The 14,099-nt window shown below is 37.9% G+C and overlaps 1 protein-coding gene across 3 annotated transcripts in view; it reads left to right on the top strand.

Moving 5' to 3' along the window:
* The window catches only part of ADAMTSL1 (ADAMTS like 1), an 852,153-nt gene that overhangs the window by 645,609 nt on the left and 192,445 nt on the right, over positions 1 to 14,099 (top strand). For 2 of the 3 annotated variants that reach the window (XM_070495595.1, XM_014845577.3), the window contains 4 exons: positions 4,900 to 4,950; positions 9,434 to 9,638; positions 11,238 to 11,385; positions 13,876 to 13,960. In XM_070495595.1, the coding sequence (XP_070351696.1) occupies positions 4,900 to 4,950; positions 9,434 to 9,638; positions 11,238 to 11,385; positions 13,876 to 13,960 (489 nt within the window). The remainder of the gene's footprint in view (positions 1 to 4,899; positions 4,951 to 9,433; positions 9,639 to 11,237; positions 11,386 to 13,875; positions 13,961 to 14,099) is intronic. The other variant, XM_070495594.1, reaches the window with a different exon arrangement.

The following is a 14,099-nucleotide window of genomic DNA, read 5'->3' on the forward strand; positions in this document are numbered from 1 at the left end:
GGCAGAGCTAGTGAAAGGCAAGGAGTGGGATTAAAGATGTGCACAGGGAGTGGCAGTTTGTTTGGGAGTTTCTTTCACTTTGTTTCTGTTTGTTTGTTTGCTTTAATTCCGGATGGTAGTTGTACTCCTTGCTTTTGCATCTGCACACCAATGGCATGATTTCATTGAATGAATATTTACTAATTGCCTCTGTGCGGGGCACTGTGTTAAGAGATACAGTAAAGAACCAATATCGAGTTTGTCCATGGTGTTAAACTAAAGAAAACTTATACATAGTTAGAAGTTAGTCCATAGTTTAAAATGATGAAAGGAGTTAGTAATATGAGTGTTTGGGAGAGGAAGAGATGGTTCCTGGCTGGAGGTTGAGAGGGAAAATAGGGACAGACTTAGAAGAGGTAGCACTTGGCTAAGACATTTCATTGGGCTTTATGGAGCCACTTAAGACTTTTGAGTTGGGAAGTAAAATATAGGTTGCTATGACAGCAGGGAGCAGTCTGGATTGGAGGAGGCAATGCCCGCAGGCAGAGCTCTGTTAGGAGACTGCTGCAGAAGGGCCCAACTTCATGTCTCAAGGAGATGTACTTGGCAGACATCGCAACTGGAAGAACTGAGCACCTGTAGGGAACACAAGGAGGAGAAGCAAAGATATCCCCCGGTACATAGCCTGGATGGATGGGAGGATGGCAGTGCTCTGAACAGGAACGACGATCACAGGAGAAGAAGCAGTTTGCAGGAGAGGATAATGAATTGTCTGGATGCGCTGAGCTTGACAAACCTAGAGCACATGCAGCTGTCAGGAAGTCAGAAATGAGGCTCTGCAGCCCAGGAGAAGAGGCAAGAGGTCGTGAGAGAGTCACTGAAAGGGACAATTAAAGCCATGAAAAGGACTCCTTCTGGTTCATTTCCGTTATGAAAAGAACCCGGAACCCTGAAAATTAGGCACCCATGGAGTTAGTTATATTAGGATTTTTCTTAGAGAGAGAGATTTATCACAATATGTAAATTCACAACTGAGTAATGTGAGCCTGAATATGGCTTGATTTTTAAAGTCAAGGATATCGTTCTAAAGTAGCTTCTGAGGTGATTTTAGGACAAAAACTCAATAATCTTTAAGCAACATGTGGGATTTGAGATAATGGCCTCATTTTATCCATTTATATCATAATTCCAAATGTTTCTATCTTACACTTTCTCAGACTTAAATTTTACTTTACTTGAATCTTCTAATTCCTGTGACTGTGTGTTATAGAAAACAGACATAAAAAGAAGAAAGCAAAAAACATCCATAATCCAAACACCAGGAACTGTTTTGGGTCTTTTTATAATATATTTCTAATATATATATATGCACAAATATGTACACACATATATAGACTTTATGAAAATGATCGTATAGATATATGAACATATGAATTTTCTTAGTATTGTGGATCATATTGTACATTCTATTGTGTATTGAATTTTTTTCAGTTGACATTACATTTGAACATTTTCCATGTCATTAAAAGTGGTTCAAAAGGCTTTATGTTTATGTACTGCATAATATTTCATTACATGAGCTTATCATAATGCTGAAGCATTCTCCTGTCATTGGACAGTTCAGCAAGTACATACTTTGAGGGCATGAGGTGTGATGTCTTTCTTCTACTTACACCACATGAGTCCAGAATGACTACTTCCCCTCCTCCTCTCCTCTTCTTCCCAGCATGACCCCTCATGTTGGGGATTTTAGATGGAGTCAGGTCACTCCCCAGTGTAAGAAGGGCGTGAGTAGTCAGAATAGTCAAGACAATGGAGAATGAGCGATTCTACCCCCAAGCCAACTCTTTCTTATATTTTCCTTTCATGGTCATTTTTTTCAATCATTTTTGCTTCCTTCACCTCTCCCTGCACACTCAGATGCTTGTCTGAGTGCATGCATACACACACGTACATACACGCACACATATAAATCAAGACCTGAACGTGAGAACTTCTTAAAGTCCGTAAATGACATCCTTTTTCATCATTCTTCAATATGTACACTTCACCTAAGAAAAAGACCAAGTGTCTTAAATGTAAGCAATAGGAAGTTAAGTTTAGGCACCATTGCCTGCCCCTCTGTGACAGTGTGGTGAAAGGCCAGGGCAATGGCATGAACCTCAAGAGGGAACAGAGCCCATGCACACGAATATACATTAACAGGGCAGGACAGAGCACCATTGTTTTGATATCTTTCTGTTTTCACAGGTGCCATGGAGTCATTTTATGAGTCTTCACCATGACCCATGCCATAGAAAGACAAATATAGCTATAGTCTTGCTGAATGCAGGTTTAAGGCTCCTTGTTCAAACAAAAATATAATTTCAAAATCAGTCCAAAGCAAAGCCCAACATCCTGAATTCTATACGCTCCCACTTCCATTCCCTCCTCTGCTGGCCTATCTCCTTCCATATTAGTGCCTCCATTTTAAATGTCATCAGCTGATAAATCAGTTTGCAGAGATCTGCAACAGTTCATTCTAATGTTGAAGATGACAAATCATAGCTTTAAATTTTTTCAGAAAAGAAGGCAATGCTATGCATTTCTGCACTTAGAAATTGATGTAGCCATGAGCAAAGACACTAGAGTTAGCTAAAATATAACTGCAAAGTCAATTTGATTTACTCCTTAATTAACTATTAGATGTATATTCAAAGTTACTAGAAGAACTTTGGAAGATTGGAATTCTTTAGAATATAATTCTTTTGGAAAGAAAATTTCCCTAATTGCTACACATAAAGATTATTGGAAAGAGATCACGCGGTTCTAGCAAAAGGCAGGATTAGTCTTTCACATCCGATTTTTTGTATGTCAAAAGAAGCCAGAAAGGAGGCACTGGCGGGGGGTCATAATGGTTAAGTTTGTGCACTCTGCTTCAGCAGCCCAGACTTTGCAGGTTCAGATCCCTTGCAGGGACCTAGCATCACTCATCAAGCCACAGTGTGGCAGCATCCCACATAAAACAGAAGAATATTGGCACAGATGTTATCTCAGTGACAGTCTTCCTCAACCAAAAAAAGGAAGATTGGCAACAGATGGTAGCTCAGGGCCAATCTTCCTCACACAAAAAAAGAAAAAAGCAGAAAGGAATAGAAAGTTTCTCTAACTTGGGAAAACAGAGAGAAAGTTTAAAGTTAATATCTGTTCCATTCTCGTGTGTGTTAGAGCCATGGGATTTTGAGCACACCCAAAAAGCAGCATCCAATTTCATGAACATAGTTACTTAAGAGTAACACACCTACACATATACCATGACGATTTAGTCATACAAATAACTACATAAAATTTACTCATGTAAGATAAATAAATAAATTAGTACTCCAATGGTTGTCCCTCCTGGGAGTAGAAATCTGTCTTCATAATTTTGTTTCCCATTGTCTTTCAAACAAATTTGATTTCTTTCATGTATCCCTTTACCTTTCAGTAATTTCTTTAGGAATTCCCTCCTTATTACTCCCTCTTTCCTCCTTATCTACCATGATCTCCAGTCAGTGCTGTTTTTTTATCTTGCTGATCCACAGTATACCCAGCTCACTCTTTCTACCCAAAAACTTAGGTTGGCTAGCCATGTAAAAAGAGCATATTATATCATCCTATATCAGAAGATGGGATCAAAATGAAAGTTTGGATTAATTTATTTAAATATAAATATAAACACATTTATATTGAATATGGAGATATAAATATACCCCCATCCATCCATCCATCCAAGGATACATATAGAATTCATGAGTTCCTTCAGTCATCAAAAGAGGGGCTTCATATCACTTGTCAGTTGCAAAGTAAGTGTCATCTGCTCATGTCCTACGATGCTCTACAGTGGGGTGCCACCTGTGTAGTGAGCTCTGTCTCCCACTCTTGACGCAGGGTCCATTGCACTAGCCCTCTTATCCAAGACCCATGACTTATACATCTTCCACTAACCAGGGGACCCAGCAAGAAGAAAGTCTTGGCAATTGGAAGCTTCAGTGAAAATCAGTGGGGTAGGTTAGTGTACTTCGCTGGAGTCCTAAAGGCCTCTGGGGACTTCCACCCAGCATATAATATCATTTCTGTGGGTCCTTAGCCACAGAGCCTATCATGTCATGTCTTATGATTCCTTCAGTTTCTATCTCCAAATCTCTCAGCTTTCTCAGGACACTAGATATGCAGTCGTGACAATCACAACCACCATAAGAGCAGTTAACACATTATCACATTTTATAGACCACAAAAAAGACCCGTCGTATTTATTATCTCATTTTAACCGCCCTACCTTTGTTTTGGTAGGGAACTTGCTTTTCTTGATAGTTGCCTACTATATTGACTAGTTCCCCTTCTTTTTAAAAAATAACCAAGTGGCTCCTTTCCAGATATTACTAAAATCCTTAGACCTGCCAAGAGAAGAAACCTATTTGCTAATGCACTTTACGTAGGCTGGTCAATTCCCAGGTACATACTCATATATAGCTCTCTCTTTCATCAGAAGTGAGACAGTAACTATAATTGCTTGGTGAGCATCTGGAAGTGACATTAATAATGATGATAATAATGACCTCATAGGATGTATAATTGGGGGGATTAAAGGATATTTACAAGCTTACTATGTCATAGCTAATGATGAGGTGCCAAGATTTCTTGCCATCACCCTTTCCAGTGGTATTTCCTGCTTGGATCAGAGAACTAATTATAGTAAATGGTGCCCTTTCAAAGAACTTGCCCCGTCCTTAAGCGTAAGCTAGCATAAAGATATTAAACTGTTTTAGTGTTGTTTTTCAGAGACAATTTATTAATGTTGTTTTGCATTTGTCTAAAAAAATTTGTATAATGTAATCATTTAGTGTTTATTTTATTGTGTGTACCTTCTACTCAGAGGGTTGGCATTATTGTTCCTAACAGTGACGGATACAAGCAGATCATGCCTTATGACCTCTACCATCCCCTTCCTCGGTACGTAAATCAATCATCCTGATGCTAGAATTAGTAAATCAGTTTTCTGCTTCTTTTATATATATATATAGATTCTGTGTTTTTCTGTAAAAATAAGATGGTAGATAGTATATTTTGCAATCCAGCCTCAGCTCTCCTTTTGAATAATACTGGCTTGCTCAGACTGTAAGCTTGTCATTCAAAAACCATTTTAAGATAGGATCATATTACATCGGAGTGGACACAGTAATTCACTCTGATTAGATACAGTGTATGGGTTTATGTTATGTCTTTCTTTGACTCCTTTTGTCCGTTTCCGTGTTTCCTCTGCTATAGAACCCTAGTCATTAAAGCACTGTTGCTAACTGTTAAACAAACACTGCCTGAAGTATTATGACAATCCCACTAACGGGGAATTCCAGATGTGGTATTACTTTGCAGAGGAACTTTGAGTATCCTCTTTTTGTTCCCAAGAAATTGTAGTTAAGTACAAAAAGGCAGTTTTTCATATCCTTATTGTTCACAACATTTTGGGGGGGGGCATTTTTTTTCCAAAACATAAAATTCCATGTGCTGTGTTGCTTTTTTAAAGTATAGTATTTTTAAAAACTAGAAAAAATAATGAAAGTGATTGAGGAATTTTTAATAGAGCTTGTTCTCTTTATTAATATAGTCATAAGAAAACTGGAGAAGCTGAAAACTCTGCTAGCTACCGAATGTATTGCCTGCCGCATTGGACACAGCTCCCCAGAGAGCAGAAATTCAAGTTGGGTTCCAAGTAACCACTGTGCTAAGAGGGACCTTTGCTCTATGCTCGTTGCTCATTGGAATTTCAAGGAGTCAGCTACCATTTAGACTTAGGGTTTAAATCAGATCACCAGTGGTTGAAAATAATCCATGGTTTAGTCATGCTCAATCTCAAACTAAGCAAAACCCAGAAAAATAATTTTATTCTAAACTGTAAAATAACGCAAAGTTTGATCCAAAGTCTTCAAATACTCAAATTGGAATCCAAATAGAGGCCCTTGAGGTCATCTACTCCAGCTCCCAACTGATGCTTCCTTCTCCCACTCCTTCGCCAACAATCATACCCATACATGATACTTATATGAACATACGTATTTATATAAATATGCATGTGTGTATTTAGTGCATATGCATTCACACATGTATATACACATATGTAGATATTTATATAATACATACGCATCAGTGCAAGCTTCCATCCAGCCTCTACTTAAATACTTCCAGTGACTGGCAGGGAATTCCCTTTTCACCATTCTAATGGTAGCGTGTAGAGAGGGGCATTTGATTTAGGGCTGCTATATGTAGTAGTTTGGGTTTTTTTAAAGTTCTTCCACTACAGGGTTACTCATTAGTCAGCTCCTTCCCATTTTCCTATGACTATATTGATAAAGATGATAAATGACTTTAGAAGGCTACAAATGTATCATTTTGCTAGTTTGATCCAGAACCAAACTTATACAGTAAATTCTTCTCCTTGAAAAAAATGGAATGAAAATATAAAAAGATTAATTTGACTGAACCAAGATTTCACTTGTGTTCAATTCCCATACCTGTAAAATAATTATCCTCTAGATACATGTATCTGTTTGTGTGAAGGAAATATATTTCAAGATAAAAGCAAGGTTGGGTGTCGGGGGAGCAACATCAAGTTTATATTTTTCCTGTAATGGCACTCCTAAGTTTCCTTTATATCTATGATCTCTCTTGTTTATATTTCTCTGGTATGACTAATGCCTGTCTTAGGTTAAACTTGATTTCCTATATATTCAGAAATCCCCCAAGTGCCAGAACTCCAACATCCTCAATGGCAGACTGAAATGAGCCTCCTTGATGACTGTTTGTACCCTGTCCTGTGTACACATTGGCCTGTCCATGCATCACAATTGGAAAGGACAATTAGCCAATGAACAGACTGTATTTCTTACCCCTTGCACTTCTGTACTGAACTAATTCTATAGTTAGATATTCTGCTTCATTGATGAAGTCTTAGTAAATGGAAGCTATTTCTACAAATAAGTTTTCATTTCATACGAGGAATTGAGAAACAAAAATGGTTCTCAGATGGCTCCTACCTAATGATCAAGGCAGAAGGCTTTACTTACTGAAATTATTTGAATGGATTTAAGACCACAGGTGTAAATATAAAACACTCTGAATAAACTTTTAGGTTGTTTTTTCTTGTTTTTGGTCTTTGACTGTAACACATGTCTGAACATAATATAACAATGTAGTCCGATGAATTATGTTTAATTCATAATTAATGTATGCAACTTTTCTACATCATTCTTAAATTTGAGAATTTCTTAAATTAAACACACTGTGTGTTTAAAAAATTGAGCCAAAGGAGTTAACACAGATGATATATGAACTCATTTCTTATTCTTTCAGGACAAGATTCTTGGATATGCTTTTTTCTGCCAAGCACTTACCTCGTCCCTGTTTTAAGATATCCTAACTGATGCCCTCTTTTAGTTTTTGCTATACTTTCTTTTAAGCACCCGGACATGTTTTGCTTTCAAATTCCACATAACCCTATTATTTTGCAAGAATTCACATGATAATTTTTCACATATAGAACTATACTTATATGCCTGAACCATACTATAAATTCTTAGGATAATATTAGCATCATTTGTCTTTCTGTGATCACTGACATTGAAAAGGATAGTTATTACTGTTTATGAAATTACACTATGGGTCAGGTCCAAGTGTTGAGACAGAAATTAATCACTCTTTAGAAGGGTCAAGTTTAGGGATGTCAGAGTACCAATTAGAAAATGTGCTCTTTTTATGGCATCTTAATGTTCCAAGAGATTAAATGTACATTCAAAAACATATTTCCACTGTCAGATCAAATCCAATGTGAATGTGTGCTTATGTATTCAGCCCAATTTCAGTCTGAATCAGACCTGTTGTCCACCTCCAGAGGGAAGCTCTCCAGAGATTTATATGGAGACAAATGAGAATTGGTCTTACCCTTTTGGAAGAGAAACCCTCTACCAAGCTGCCACATTCTCTTGAAAGGGATCAGAAAGTCTCCTAAGGGCTAAACAGAGGGCCTCAGTTTCCCCATAATAGTATTTTCTTATGTGTCTCCTGGGGAAATATGCATAGGAAAATATTGTACTTGGCAGCATCTTTAGGCTGTTGGCAGTGGAGATAACAATTGTTGCCTAGACTTGAACAGTGCAGAGAAAATGTGGAGAAAAATTCTCTGTAACTGGGAAACACACATTATCCAGGCTCATACAGAAGAGAAGTCAAGCTCACAGTATACATGAAATCCTACTTACAGAATAATTAATGTCTCCACAGGATGCTTGTGCAATATTTTTCAATTTAACTATTCAAGTGTATCAACTTGGTGACATTTTGTTTTTCTCTCATTAAAATGATCTCTCTCATAATTCTAAAAGAAATCTTAAAGTTCCTTAGGAGTCCTCATCAACAAGCAGAATATATGCAAAAAAAGACAAGCTTAATTCCAAGTTCCTATTTTTAAAAAGTCTACATTCTCTACATCTACAGGAGGAGAGAAAAGAATCAGGCAAAGATATCTCTCTGCATCTGGTCCCAAATACTTCAGAGCTGTGTCAAGATCTGAACAATCAATGGAATTCTCTTAAATGTTATTGACAATATTGTTACTTTCTCCCTTACTTAACTGCATCTCTAGATTCCAATGCCATCAGCCTTCCAACCAAAACCAAACTTCTTCACAATTCCAAGTGTTCTTTACTTGGGGGACACTAATGGCCAGTATCCCTCAGCAGCTAGAAACAAGTAGATAATGCCTATATTAACACTTTTGCTCCTTAGTGTAATGATGGCCTGGTTTGAACATCAGAATTGTTCTAAATCCATGTAGTCCCAAAGCTGATGATTGTGGAAGCAAGGGAGAAAGAATGTTTGGTTTACTTAGATCTTTCATGAGCTTCTCATATAAAAGTATCCAGAAGCTAAGTAATGAAGTATTACACTGACAATAAAAACTGTCAGCCCAGGTGCAAACTGTTAGTGTTAACTGATTAACCAACTTTAGTCTTGACATAGATTGAGATTTAGTAAAATATATATATATATTATATATGCAGAATATATATTTATAAAATATAGAATAAAGTGACTATTATATATATGCACACAGAATATTCACTGAAACTATAGGAAGAAGGTCTGAATAGCCCTCTTTTGAGTCGATTACGGACAGCACAGATATCCTTGTAAACGGCTCTCAAAACAGTAATTTCTTACTCTTGTGTAGCGCTTCAAAGTTTACAGAGCACTTTTGCCAACATTGAATCCTTCTCTGTTACTCATCAGATTTCGGTCAATAGATCGCTTTTGGTTCTCTGGACTGTAGCCTCTCAGAACCTGATTGCCCCAATAGGCACTGGGAACGGGGTTGGTCGGAAAGGTCACTGAGGAGGTTTGGCTATGTGCATGTCTGCCCTGATGACTCCCCTTGCTTCTGTAGGTGGGAGGCCACCCCATGGACCGCGTGCTCCTCCTCGTGTGGGGGGGGCGTCCAGAGCCGGGCAGTTTCCTGTGTGGAGGAGGACATCCAGGGGCATGTCACCTCAGTGGAAGAGTGGAAATGCATGTACACCCCTAAGATGCCCATCGTGCAGCCCTGCAACATTTTTGACTGCCCTAAATGGCTGGCACAGGAGTGGTCTCCGGTAACTGTGCCTTCTTTCTTTGTTCGTTAGGAGAGTAAGTCCACTCTTCCCTCTCATCATCATGACCCCACCAGCTACCCTATGCAGTTCCCCACTTCTCCTCTTGAGGTGTCTAGAAACCTACCAGCTTAGCTCCTGGAGTAGGCATGCCCCAAATGCAGCATGACCAAAACAAATGAGTGAAAATATACATATATATATATATATATATATATATATATATATATATATATATATATATCTTTCCTCAAGTTACTTCGAGAAGCTTCTATTGCTCCCATCATGTTCCCTCAAGTGGCAAGGGGAGGCAAATGCCTGTCAAGAGTAATTGAGGCTGAGTGACTGATCCTGAATCTGTGAAAGCTGCTCTGATGATAGAGCTCAGTAAACCAAAAGTTTGGTGTCATTTTTTATTTCTTATACTCATCTATATCCAAAAAGGGTCTGAGTGGATTAAAATTAAAACTATGTATATTATTCATTGAAAAGAAGATGACATGAAAATAGCAAAGCAATTAGAATGGGGATGGAGTAGGATAATTAAAACCAAAAACTTCTAGATGTTAGGGAAGCCGCTTAGACATAAAATGTTATTTTGGGTTTCCTGGCCACTAATGCAAAAAGGGTTGAAAGGGAAAAGGAGATGGAAAGATGAGGAGATAAACCATTGTGCCCTCAGCCACAGAGTTGACAAAAGGCTCTTCACTTAGCTACCTGGCTTTGTGGCAGCAAATCAGAGCTGATGTTTCTCTCCAACTAGAGTTGCTCCCAAGCATGTAGAACCACTGAAGGTGCTGTCTACATCTGGCCATTGAATCACTTCCTCTAAAGACTTTTTTCCATGTCAATATAATCAATTGGATCAGTCACACTGCAATATAAATTATCTATGATGTCAGTGAAAAAAATTTTCATGTGTATGTGGGAGCCAACATTTCCCATATTTGGGACCTGAGTCATTAGCAAAGTGACTAAGTAAAATTAAGATGCAGTACTGGTGTTCAAAATTGAGCACACGGGGCAGGCCCAGTGGCGTGGCAGTTTAGTTCACGTGCTCTGCGTCAGTGGCCCAGGGTTCACCAGTTTGGATCCCAGGCATGGACCTATGCACTGCTTATCAAGCCACATATAAAGTAGAGGAAGATGGGCACAGATGATAGCTCAGGGCCAATCCTCCTCAGCAAAAAGAGGAGGGTTTGTGGCGGATGTTAGCTCAGGGCTAACCTTCCTCAAAAATAAATAAATAAATAAATAAATAAATAAATAAATAAATAAATAAATAAATAAAATGATAAAAAAATAATTGAGCACACTCTACAGTTTCTTTTCTCCTTCTTTTTGCTCCTTGGTTTGGGACTTTGCACACAGTGGGTGCTGACTGACTAAGCCAAAGCTAAGCAATTGAAAGTGATTTAACTTTCAGCTAGCTTCACCCCCAATAGCCAAGTAGTATAAAGATCCCATGACTGGTAAGAAGTGGTCTAAAGCCACCAGGAGTCCTTATATAAATGCTGTCCTTTAAAAAGTCGCAGGTGGGAAGAAAGAAAAGTAAACAAGGCTTTGCCTATGAGTCTCCTCTCTCTTGCACTCTCCTTCCAGTGCACGGTGACGTGTGGCCAGGGCCTCAGGTATCGTGTGGTCCTCTGCATCGACCATCGTGGAATGCACACAGGAGGCTGTAGCCCCAAAACGAAGCCCCACATAAAAGAGGAATGCGTCATACCCACTCCTTGCTATAAACCCAAAGGTAACTTGACCGTGCTCTGTTAGCAGTCTTCTCACTGTTACGTGTATTCGGGCACTGTTTTAAACTCCTTGGAATGTTTTTAAGTATCCCAAGTGTTCTTAGTAACTATTCTTTGTAACTTAGACTCCACTAAATGGACTTAACTCTTTTTTAAAACCTTTCACATATTTGCTTGCAAATTGTTATTAAGCACTACATATTTATATAATTCTCTCCTGGGTCATAAAGTTGTTTGAAGACCGTTGCTGAAAAATATCAGGTAGGTCTGCTTCAAAGGAGATATTATAGAGATATTGGAGAAATACATGTGCGATTTACTATCCACAGTTCTTGCTGTTAAAAATTATTCTGTGAATCCAAGAGTGTCTACTTTGCTAAGCATGAAACACATTGGGAAGGTCATACTTCAAACTGATAGAACAGAAAGCTGTTGTTTTCTATATTGAAAATTAAAAGGTTAGTATGACACTGAATTCCAGAATCATAATTTGAAATGAAAAACTGGAATAAATGAGAATTTAATGGATACTGCAAATAATTTATAAAAAGTAAATATTAGAAAAGTTCTACTTAGTGAGCAAGACATTATAATTATATTGGGTCTCTCAGATTAGCATGAATACCAATCTGACATCTTTGCTAATTTTGTTAGTCTGTGTCAATGAAGTAGAAAATTCCAAAGTTATAAATTGTTCAGAAGTAAAGAACTCCTATTTTTAATATCTATTTTTAATAGCTTCCTCCTATTTTTAATATCAAATATAATTCCTTTCTGTTTCTTAGTTTATTTCTTTAAACCATTAAATTTCTCTGAAAATCAGCCACAGTGTAGCTCCTTATATGATAGGCTGCCCTGGGTGGAAGTGAATGACATCATGAAATCTAAATTAATGATATAAAAGGAAACGAAAAACAAAAATCTTACCAGAAATCCTGATCAATTTTAGTCAATACATCTCTCTCTAAGACTTAGTTTCTCATCTGGAAAGTGAGGATAATGATAGCAACTACCTCAGAGACCATGTGAGGATTCAATGAGCTATAAGGCAAAGTGTTCCTACTCCACTGCCTGACATATGGTAAGTTTTCCACAAATGTTATCTTCAACTCTTGATTATCACCTGCATCCTCAAATATGGGAGAAAGTGGCCAGTGGTACAAATGACAGGATTAGGTTCAAATAGATCGTGAAGTGTTACCAGCCTACCATTAGTGAGGAGCTGAATGCTTCATTATTGGAAGGCAGAGATGACTCGCCCTGGCAGCGATGGCAGCGTTGACTGAGCCCTTTAGTTGGGAGAGATGGGCTAGTTGTAAAATGAAGTACATATAGGTGTCGAGTTGCTGTGTTTACAATGTTAGCAAATCCTCTTGGCTTTAGCAGTTTACGTTTCTCACTCACTTTGTTTTCTGACGACACACAAGTGCTTCACATCGAGGGGCAAGAAGTGATGCCCCTAACTGAAAACAGTCAATTATTTATTAGCTCTGTCTTTACCAAGCCACTTAAGAGAAAGAAAAACAGTTTGTGGTTAACTATCAAGAATAAAATCTGGATTTTCACAACTAAGTCGTGAGTCCGGCTCTCTAAACATCGTTAAAATGCCATATAATTCTGTGGCATGTGCATATATAGATATATTCCTTTCATCTTTACAATTATATGTTATAAAATGGTGATAGAGCTTCACTGGCTCATACTATAAAGGCAAATACGCCATAAATGAACCTAATAAATATGTCAGAATGGGAATCTTGGCAGTTACTTCTGTAGGAGCAGCTATAACCTCCCTCTTTCTTTCTCTCCTCCACAATTTTTTCCAGGAAGTAGTTAGGAAGCTTGTTCTGAATTGTTTGGCCAAAGCTAGATAAATAGGTGAAACAAGTGAAATTATGGGTTGTGGACCCTAAATTGCTCATATTCGATCGTCAGTGAGCCTTGGGGTGGTAGTGAATGAGTCAGATATCTAAAGTAAAGTTTTGTGAATTTCAGAGTGGCAGAGTTCTTTTTTGTTCGTTTTTGACAACATGGCATAGATCACAGCCAAAAGGCAAAAGAGAAACAAATTAGAATTTATGAAAGTATCATAGTATAATTTATTGTATTTTGTGTTTGTTTTAAAAGGTAAATATTGCTCTCTTTTCAACAGGAAATAGTGAAAAGATACTATGATGGTGACATACATATTGAGCTGGTACTCCTAGAGTTATGACTTTCATAATAGAAAGACTTTCCTGTGCTCCTTAACATAATAAAGGAGAAGCATATACACAAAGACTAGTATTGTTGAACACTTCAAAATCTGATTCTTTTTTTCTTGATGTAACCATCATCAGAGGCAGAAATTTACCTGAAAACTTATTTGCGGTTATCAACATAGTTTCTAGGTAGTGCACAATCAAGAAGTGGAAAGGAGAAAAAGGAATTTCCCTGAAATCTCAAATTGGTTCTAACCTCTTCTCTTTTATGTGCGTGTACTTAATTCTCAGAGAAACTTCCAGTCGAGGCCAAGCTGCCATGGTACAAACAAGCTCAAGAGCTGGAAGAAGGAGCTGCTGTGTCAGAAGAACCTTCGTAAGTTTTAAAACCACAAGTTGTTTTGCTGTTGAAGATGATTGGTTTCAAGAAAGCAGCGTCTCACTGGTTGTGGCTTTCCCGGGTTCTGAACAAAGTGTCATCTTCTCACCAAGGGTGAAATGAGGCTTAGGGGCTG

Source organism: Equus asinus, chromosome 23 (assembly GCF_041296235.1).
Source record: "Equus asinus isolate D_3611 breed Donkey chromosome 23, EquAss-T2T_v2, whole genome shotgun sequence".
Classification (NCBI taxonomy): domain Eukaryota; kingdom Metazoa; phylum Chordata; class Mammalia; order Perissodactyla; family Equidae; genus Equus; species Equus asinus.